Raw genomic sequence first — 10,042 nt, 5'->3', positions numbered from 1 at the left:
TTGCATGTAAATATATATGTTAACGAAGACTAGTATTTGTTGTTGTTGTTTTTGGTATAAATAAAGCATTTCACGAGTGGAATTGTGTAATTTACGTTTTTCCATTTTAAAATTCTGACTGAAGGATGTTATTCTACGTCAGCCTAAAAGGCAATATCAACGTGCATTATTATTATTATTATTATTATTACTATTGTTATTATTATTACCAGTTTAGAAAAATCTCTCAGAACCCGATGACGCAAGCAGAGTGCGTGCGGCACGTGACGTCAGGGACCCGGAAGGAAGTTTGCTCCAGTGTTGTTATAGCAGCTCCGCAGGTAAAGAGACGAAAAAACCCTCTCTGCAGCCGCTGCTCTTTGTTTATTTGTTTTTGTTTGTGGTCTCTGAGTGTCGCCATCATGAATGTGACGCTCGCGGTGAAGCAGTACATCTCCAAGATGATCGAGATCAGCGGGCCCGGGATGAAGGTGCTGCTCATGGACAAGGAGACGGTGAGGACCGACCCAGGACTGTTAGCGGTGCTGGTGCTCAGCAGTGTTTACAGCAACGTTACTGTGTCTGATGTGTGTGTGTGTGTGTGTGTGTGTGTGTGTGTGTGTGTGTGTGTGTGTGTGTGTGTGTGTGTGTGTGTGTTCAGACCAGTATAGTGAGCGTGGTGTACACTCAGTCTGAGATCCTGCAGAAGGAGGTTTACCTGTTTGAGCGGATTGACTCTCAGAACAGGGATAACATGAAGCACCTTAAAGCCATCTGCTTCTTGCGGCCCACCAAGGTACAAACCGCCCTCTGAGTAACTCTGTGTGTGTCTGTGTGTGTGTCTGTGTGTGAGGTAACACCATCTGCAACTGTGTGTTTGTGTGCTTGCTGCAGGAGAATGTGGAGCACCTGATCCAGGAGCTGAGGAGGCCCAAGTACAGCGTCTACTTCATCTGTAAGTTTCCACAGTGACAGTTAGGGCTGGAGTGAGAGGAGAACAGGGTTGCTGGTTTGACACTCGTCGTCCTCGGACAGTTCAAACATAGTTCGGAAGCTAAGATACACAACTGAGTTTAGCTTTGCTGCAGAATCCTAGAGATCAGCGATCTTATCAGAAAATTCGTTATACACATTGAAGAGGGGCTGCTAAAAGCGAATCCTGCTGCTTTTAATGACGCCAGTCTGATTAAACAGGGTGACACTGTCATCAAATGTGAGGTATCTTTCACTTACAGCTGTGGACTTGTCAGCTGAACAGATATCAGAGACTTCTTCTCTGGAGTTTGGTTTGGGGCAGAAGTTTGTTTGTACCTGAAGTCCATCAACTGACTGCTGTGTGTGTGTGTGTGTGTGTCTGTGTCTGTGTATGTGTTTCAGACTTTAGCAACGTGATCAGTAAGAGTGAGATCAAGGCCTTGGCTGAGGCTGATGAACAGGAAGTGGTGGCTGAAGTCCAGGTGAGTGTCAGGACCTCCGAGGAAGCGTGGGGGTTTAATATTTCTACATGATGTAAGATCTCTCTGTCAGTCATGGCGGCTCATTCTTAGCTGAACTTGACTCTGCCAAAATACGTCTTAACAACATTAATATAATAATATTAGTCCAGGGTCTTTTTCTGTCTTCACCTCCTTGTTGCAGAGAGAGGTCAGCTGATGCTGCAGGGTTAAATCTTTGTGTCATCTTCTCATTGTTTCAGTTTCATTAACCAGCATGAATCCTGTGAGCTCGACCGTTTGCTCCGTCGGGTTGTTCTTTTCAACTAATTATGAGGTTTGAGTCAAAGGAGCAACTGAGCGTGAGATCAGGAGCAGAAAAACAGCTGTTGGCGTTTCCATCTCATCAGTGAACGTAGTGATTTGGGTAACGGCGGCACGTTTGTGATTTTTAGGCTGGATCCAGTTAACCGTGATTCACGTCTGACATGTGGAAACCTTCAAGCTTTGGACAGATCATTATTTCACTGATTAAACATTTCCTCTAATAATACAACAAATACTTGTTTATAATCAGAGTTTAAGTTGACTAGAGCTGAAAGTGTTCCTCTGTGACGCCTTCATTTGATGACATCAGTAACATGTAGCCCAACATGCTACGGTTATGTATGTAATATGAAAGAATTCCTTGCTATTAACATCCAGCTTGGCCTGCATGACCATCAGTGCTACATCATCATTTCTCCAAGTGTCAGGTGAGATGCTGACAGTCACAAATGGAGGAGGAGCTTACTATGGCGGTTTGGTCGGGCCGAGCTGTTTGATCAAATTTAATTTTAAAGCAGACACAGAACAAAACTGTGCCGAGGTCTGAGAATTCATAGGATGTCCTGGCAAGCTGTCGTCCTGCCCGCGTGAGCATCACGAGGACAAACTCGGCGCCATGTTTGCTGTGAACACAGTTCTAACCCTTTACACACCTGAGTGACATCATCAAAACCAAAGTAGCAGAAGTATAGCTTACTGTGTGTGTGTGTGTGTGTGTGTGTGTGTCTGCCTGTGTCTGCATGTGTGTGTGTGTGTGTGTGTGTGTGTGTGTGTGTGTGTGTGTCTGCCTGTGTCTGCATGTGTGTGTGTGTGTGTGTGTGTGTGTGTGTGTGTGTGTGTGTGTGTGTGTGTCTGCCTGTGTCTGCGTGTGTGTGTGTGTGTGTGTCTGCCTGTGTCTGCGTGTGTGTGTGTGTGTGTGTGTGTGTGTGTGTGTGTGTGTCTGCCTGTGTCTGCATGTGTGTGTGTGTCTGCATGTGTGTGTGTGTGTCTGCATGTGTGTGTGTGTGTGTGTGTGTGTGTGTCTGCATGTGTGTGTGTGTCTGCATGTGTGTGTGTGTGTGTGTGTGTGCGTGTGTGTCTGCATGTGTGTGTGTGTGTGTCTGCATGTGTGTGTGTGTGTGCGTGTGTGTCTGCATGTGTGTGTGTGTGCGCGTGTGTGTCTGCAGGAGTTCTACGGAGACTTCATCGCTGTGAATCCTCACCTGTTCTCTCTGAACCTGCAGGGAGTCACTCGGGTAAGAACCACATGGCCCTCAGCTGTCAGAGCTCCGCCCTAAAAAGCTCCACATGCTGCAATCACATCACCTGTGTGTGTTTTAGGGGCGGAGCTGGGAACCCTCTATGTTGGCACGCTGCACTCAGGGACTGACCTCCGTCCTGCTTGCTCTGAAGAAATGTCCGATGATCCGCTACCAGTTGTCCTCAGACATGTCCAAGCGGCTCGCGGAGAGCGTCAAGGTTTCCACAGCAACATCATCACACACGTCATCACACACTCACTGAAAAGTGCTTTTAATGCCACTACAGGTTATTTTAGCACCGAGTGTCCTGTTGGCTGGTCAAAGATGATGTCAGCTCTGTGCTGTAACCTGAGCACTTGGGTTTAAACACTTGAGCCTCAAGCTGTTAACACTTTTACTCAAGTAGTGCTCTGAAGAATAAAAGTACTACTCAGTATTTTATTTGTTTGTTGTCAGCAAATCATCACGAAGGAGTACGAGCTGTTTGACTTCAGGAAGACTGAAGTTCCTCCTCTGCTGCTTATCCTGGACCGCAGCGACGATGCCATCACGCCGTTGCTCAATCAGGTGACCGCTCGCTGTCCTCTGTGACATCATTTTGCACTTTTAATAATTCTGTCATCTTTCACACTGCATCCTCTGCAGCTCATTTGTCACTTTCATTTGATGGCTGTTGTGTGTACAAAATGAGCAAATCATAAATTCACTGGTTGTGTGTCTGTGTGAAGCGCGTGCGTGTTTACGAGCTTTCGCTGTGTTGCAGTGGACATACCAGGCGATGGTCCACGAGCTGCTTGGCCTCAACAACAACAGGATCGACCTGTCCAGAGTGCCCGGGATCAGCAAAGACCTGAGAGAGGTGGTCCTGTCAGCTGAGAATGACGAGTTCTACGCCAACGTGAGTCTCACACAGCAGCACATCTGCTCACATCTGTCAGCATCTGTGCTCAGCGTTAATAGGATTGAAACGAGTGACAGAAACAAGCTGCGCTCGTCATGTTGGTAGGTTTCTAGCAGACTTTAAAAATGTGATGTTTCAGCTGCCCCTTCAGTCCAGGTTACAATGGTAACTCTCAGAGCAGAAACGAGTCCTAACAGTCACTAACCTCGCTCTCTCGTCTCCTCGTTAGAACCTGTACCTGAACTTTGGAGAGATTGGCACCAATATAAAGAACCTGATGGAGGATTTCCAAAAGAAAAAGCCAAAAGGACAACAGAAGCTGGAGTCCATCTCAGACATGAAGGTCAGGCTCCAGCCAGGGCTCAGCTTGTTTACTGATACAAGTTTAAAGGTTTTACTACACGAACATCGACCCCAGCGCTGGAAATGTGAGTTCCTCTGCAGTCCAGAGGCTTCAGCAGGGAGTCAGTCCCCTTAGACTCCTGTGTTAAAATGCAGAAATAATCATGTTTACAGCCTGATACACAACTGGTTTGGCCTCTGTAGTTAATTTCCCCGTCATAGCAACTGCTGAAAAATGTTGGAATGCTCCCTCTGGATTGGAGGATGGAGGTCGCCACAAGCAAGAGAGTTGAAATGATGGGGAGGTGGAGCGTGAATCGGGCCAGCGAGTTGGTGTCAGCAGGAATGTGGGCGTTGTATCGGACTGTCGTGGTGAAGAGAGAGGTGGCCAAAGTTCTTGAGTTACCAGTCCGCCTACATTCCAGCCCTCAGCTGTGGTCATGAAATCTGAAAGGCAGCTGAAATGAGGTTCCTGTGCAGGGTTGCTGAGCTCAGCCTTACAGATCGAGTAACTCAAACCTCCAGACGGAGTGGAGCCGCTTCTCTTGTGTGTTAAAAGGAGCCAGCTGAGGTGGTTTGGGTATCTGATTAGGATGCCTCCATGGCACCGTCCGTTGGAGGCGTTCTGGGCACAGGGAGGAGATCCCAGGGTAGACACAAAAACCCTTTGACTAGCCTCAGAAGGCCTCGTAGCTCCCAGGAGGGAAAGTGTAAGGCGGGGGGAGGATGTCTGTAAGAACCTGCTTACCCACCATGACTCTGCTTCAGAAGAGGATCTCCAAAAGTTGACTCTGTTCATCTGGACGTAGCGTTTTGTGGGAGAAATGTTTCGTCATCATCAGGTGACGTCTTCAGTCTCAGCTGACTGCAGGTTTCAATCTTATAAACAGGACATCTGCATAATGACTGAAACCAGCCCACTGAAGGAACAATGGGCTGGGAGGTCAGGTCCTTCATCGTAATTATGCAAATTCTCATGGCCACTGATCAAAGCCCTGATGGAAATCTCACAGTCTAAGAAGGCTAACCTGCCACTTTTCATATCCTCCCTGATTTATTTGATGAGTTAATGTGATCTGTGAAATGTGGTACGTCCTGAGATTTGATTTTCACCCAGGTGTCATCCACATACCTGAACCAATGGCTTGGTGGTGTTCCAGGGTAGGATAGCAAAGCCCTCTTTTCCACTTCTTCCATGTAAAAATTGGCCACGATGGGTGAAACTGGGGAGCCCATGGCACACCCATGTTTCTACCTGTAGAACTGACCCTTGCATGTGAAGTAGGTGGAATGAAGACACAGTTCAAACACACTTGGTGGATGCTGACGGTGATCCTGTTGCTGAGGTCATCCTGTAGTCTCTTATGAACTACCTCCAACGCTTCCATGACTGGGATGCAAGTGAAGAGAGATGTAACGTCGTACGAGACCAACAGTCAGCTGAGACTGAAGACGTCACCTGATGATGACGAAACGTTTCTCCCACAAACGCTACGTCCAGAACAGAATCAACTTTTGGAGATTTACTTACCTGGATGATTGAGCATCAAGACATTCAGAAGAGGATGGTTGGACGTAGAGCAGGGCGATATGGCCAAAAATATTTATCACGATATATATTTGAAAATTTGCGATAACGATATAACTGACGATATAATTGATGCGAGACAAAATACAACTCCACAACATTACTAGTGCAAAAAGACAACCTTCTATTTATTTTCACTTAAACAAGAAGCTGGTTTTTATGTACATTAAAGCTTTATAAAAATGTAACAGTGCAAATGCAAATTCCTTGCTGAAAGTTTAACCAAAAGGCATTTCCAGTAGAAATGGGCTGACATATCCTGAGCATAACCATGTATAATATCCACTGAAGTTAAAAAGAGGTGCTTTGCAACATTAAACTGCAGTGTGCAGTACGTATTTTTCGGACCATAAGGTGCACGGGATTATAAGGCACATTAAGCGAAACAAAGCAGTCAGATAAGTCAAACTTTATTCAACTCATTCTTCTTGCTTCCTCCACTTCTGTACCATTGATTCATTAATGTTGAATTCTCTGCAGCTGCTCTATTCCCATGTTGTTGCAGTATACTAATGACTAACCTCGTATTGTGGATGGATTATCTCAGTTCTCCTGACTGAAGTTTGGTCCGTTTACAGCATCCTGCCATGCGATTGCATTTGTCTCTAACCATCAGGAACCTTCACGTTAACTTTTATAAGTGGAAAAGTGTTAGTGTTCGTCCTCCAGCTTCACTGTTTATGTTATGCTAACATAGCTGTGTCGCTAGCGATCACGTAGCACATCATTATATACCAGCTAGCCCAACTTCAGTAACCCTACAAACGTCACTGCTGTTTAGTTTCCTGTCTTCATTTATGTTGGAAGTGATAGCAGAGCTGTACGTTTGAATTTTTTCAGAAATCTCTCAGTCAGAACATGCAATATCATGCTTAGGTAACTAGCGAAACTAGCGAGCTAACTTCCGCTAGCTTCCTGCTAACTTCTAACTCCGTTAAATGTAATACATTTTGTTTTCATGGATGCCTGGAAGTTAAACTTCATAGTTACACCTGGTAAAGCAGCAATGCTGATCGTTTTATTAAAGATGAAAGAATTTAGACAGTTTTTAACGCTCAGTGATGCTGCAGTGTTGTTTGACCTGAAGCATACGGAGTTTAGGACCCAGATTACTCCCAGATTTAAGAGCATCTTAGTCCGACAAATACGACAATAACGACGGCCGCTTGCATGTTCTGCAAAAAAATGTGCTTTGTCGTGTTGCACCATTTTTACAAACCAATTCTGGTTCATCTGTTTCACTCAACAATCGGCCATGTGCGTATGAAAACAAAGGCACTGCGCATGCGCGCTTTACTCCCATTCTATCGCGATATTTCATTTTCCTATCGTTGCCTAACATTATACCGGTATTACCGTGAACGGTATAATATGGCCCAGCCCTAGTTGGACGGATGAAATTGAATGGATAACAACCGTAAGGCTTAAAGATTGCGTTGTTGGGGCGTGGCCCAGAAACGTGCATTTCCTAACTTGTGATTTGGAGTCTCCTGTGTTTAAGACTTTTATTTGTACTCATCACCCAGTGAGTCGCTGAGGTTGATGTATTTAAAAAGTTATCCAGTCAGGGCCAACAGGGTGGATGAGATGTGACCCGAGGTCCCTAAATCTGGTTTTATGGACCACAGCTGTGTCCGTCTGTGCACGGAAGTCAGACAGCAGAGCAGTTTTCCCTCACCTGAGATGCGCTCCCTGCAGCCCTCCTGACTGCTGGTTGTTGGAATCAGATGACGTGAGCTGCTGGATGTTGATTGGCTGACAAATGGGCCGGAATAGAGCAGGGAGAGTTCCCTTGGAATGGGAGAACCGTCCCGCTTTAGCGGGATCACACTCCTCAGCCTCTATGCCAGGGTGATGGAGAAGAGAGCCCATCTGTTATTCAGGGGGAGCAATGTGCTTTTCATCCTGGTCAGGGAACGCTGGATGAGCTTATATGAGTGTCCGTTTTTCCTTCCCAACGTTGCCGAAGTGCTGCTCATAGGGGGTCATATGATTGTTGGGTTTTTCTCTCTATGTGATATTGTAGGGTCTACTTTACAGTATAAAGTGCCCTGAGGCGACTGTTGTTTTTGTAATTTGACGCTTTATAAATAAAATATAATTAAACTGAATGTTGGGCGTGTCCCTGGGAAGAGGGCTCAGGCCAGACCCAGGAAGGCCTGGGCTTCTGTGCTCAAACTGCTGGACCTGGAGCAGAAAATGGATGGAAGGAAAACTTTTACATGTATTTTTTCTTGTATTTGTGGAATGTTTGAATGTTTTAATTATGTGATGCTTTGTAAAAAATGTTGATGATTTGTGTCCTTTGTCACCCACTGTAGGCATTTGTAGATAACTACCCCCAGTTTAAGAAGATGTCGGGGACCGTGTCCAAACATGTGACGGTGGTGGGCGAGCTGTCCCGACTAGTGTCGGAGCGGCAGCTGATGGAGGTGTCGGAGGTGGAGCAGGAGTTGGCCTGTCAGAATGACCACTCGAGCGCTCAGCAGGTAAATGTCAGCTGTTCCGTCCTCCTGAGCTTCACGGGTTTTTTTGAATGTGTCATAAATGAAGGTCATTCTGGATGCGTTGTGTTGACTTCCTGTCTTCCTTTCCTGCTTGTTTGGGCCATAACACAACATCTTCTTTCAGAATGTGCGGCGACTGCTGCAAAATCCACGCGTGTCTGAGCTGGACGCCGTGCGCCTCGTCATGCTCTACGCTCTGAGGTACGAGCGCCACAGCAGCAGCATCCTGTCATCTCTGATGGACGAGCTGAGCAGAAGAGGAGTGTCTGAGCGTCACCGCAGGGTAACAGACAGCTCTCCAAACGCTCGTGCTAGGATAAAGGCTCGTACTTGACAAAGCTTCGGTCTGCAGAGGGGCGTTAGACAGGCCTGTCTGCTTTCTCCCTCACTTCCTGTCATTTTTATCGAGCCACTAGTGGCAGCAATCTGACCAAACGTGGATGTTAAAGGAGTTCATTATGCTGACGATGTGTTTCCTTAGGAACTCACGAACCTCAATATAAAGACGATCACACTTATAGATAAGTTCTCATCCATGTCAGATGTTCTGTCTCTGAGTTGTAAATACCACCAGCAGTCAGGTAACATCGGATATCCAGGTATAAATGTTTCCACCAGGCTCTCAGACCTGGTTGATCATAGAACAAGCATTATGTGTTAAAGCAAAAATCTCTCCTCTGCCCTTCATAAGCTCCAGTATTAAGCATCATAACTGCTTTAAAAACCATAAACACCCGCTGACCGCCTGGTAGGTGCTTACTTATCCCAGGTAAACTAACAGCCATTGGGAACAATCAGATCATTGTGGCATGAAAAGGGATAAAAAATACAAGATGTTTATTTCATTTAAAGAAGTTGTAAATTTCTAGAATATCAGCAGCTGCAACCGATAATACAGGAAAACTTTAACTACAATCAGCTGAATGGAGAAATACCTACTTGGGGAACAAAATGTTGAAATGTCTGTGCCCCCCGAGGGTTAACAACAATGTCTAAGCTATTTTTTGAAATTGATGAGCCAGTTTTCCTCCCAACTGTAACATAGGAGCAAAATCTTTCCATCAATCCAGATCCAAACATCTGGACACGAATATGCTGAAACGTCTTCACAATGACACGTCTGACTGCTTCCCTCGGGGGCGTAGAGTAGGTGTGTAGGTGGGGGGGGCCTGGGTGCTCGCACACACACACACCGTCATACAACACATAACTCGCACACAGGATGTTGGGCCATTCACACGGCTTTCGTGGCTGTACTGCGCAGTAGCCCTCCCCTCCTTTTTAATTGAACTGGGACTACTGGGGGGTCCACAGCTCGACTAACACGTCCAGTGTTGCTATTTTCACAGCTGTTACAATTAGGGATGGGTATCGTTTAGGTTTTATCCGATACCGGTGCCAAATAGGTACTTTTGAAACGGTGCCGGTGCTTAAACGGTGCTCGAACCGGTGCTTAAAGAATGGAGAACACAAAATTGGTCCAAAAACCTCTCATGTTCCGCTGTTTTTTGTAAAAAGATAACAATGTTAGCCTTTTCTGCAGCTATGGGGCATATATGGTATCACTCTTGGCTGGAAGCTTAAACAATGGAAAAAACACAAACTTTGTCCAAAACCTCTCATGTTCAGCTGTTTCCCACTTTTTCTTTGGTCATTTTAGCCTTTTTGTCCAGGGTGAAGGGAGTATCTGCCATCAAACAGGAAGACAGCCGCATGTAGCTATG

At 45.9% G+C, this 10,042-nt stretch overlaps 1 protein-coding gene across 1 annotated transcript in view; it reads left to right on the top strand.

Annotated features, from left to right (window-relative positions):
• The first annotated feature begins 242 nt into the window (after positions 1-242).
• vps45 (vacuolar protein sorting 45 homolog) overlaps positions 243-10,042 on the top strand; it is a 15,101-nt gene continuing 5,301 nt past the window's right edge. Inside the window, exons 1-11 of the mRNA XM_086279459.1 lie at positions 243-494; positions 641-775; positions 874-934; positions 1,357-1,436; positions 2,906-2,974; positions 3,060-3,197; positions 3,437-3,547; positions 3,744-3,878; positions 4,111-4,224; positions 8,133-8,300; positions 8,443-8,601. Coding sequence (XP_086135585.1) covers positions 402-494; positions 641-775; positions 874-934; positions 1,357-1,436; positions 2,906-2,974; positions 3,060-3,197; positions 3,437-3,547; positions 3,744-3,878; positions 4,111-4,224; positions 8,133-8,300; positions 8,443-8,601 — 1,263 coding nt within the window. The 5' untranslated portion in view covers positions 243-401. The remainder of the gene's footprint in view (positions 495-640; positions 776-873; positions 935-1,356; positions 1,437-2,905; positions 2,975-3,059; positions 3,198-3,436; positions 3,548-3,743; positions 3,879-4,110; positions 4,225-8,132; positions 8,301-8,442; positions 8,602-10,042) is intronic.

Source organism: Aulonocara sp. 'chitande type north' Nkhata Bay, linkage group LG22, assembly GCF_057382095.1.
Source record: "Aulonocara sp. 'chitande type north' Nkhata Bay isolate Kocher_YH1m ecotype deep benthic linkage group LG22, A_spYH_male_GT1.1, whole genome shotgun sequence".
NCBI classification, from domain to species: Eukaryota; Metazoa; Chordata; class Actinopteri; order Cichliformes; family Cichlidae; genus Aulonocara; species Aulonocara sp. 'chitande type north' Nkhata Bay.
Note: the sequence above shows the minus strand (reverse complement) of the source record. Positions and strands in the feature narration are given on the sequence as shown.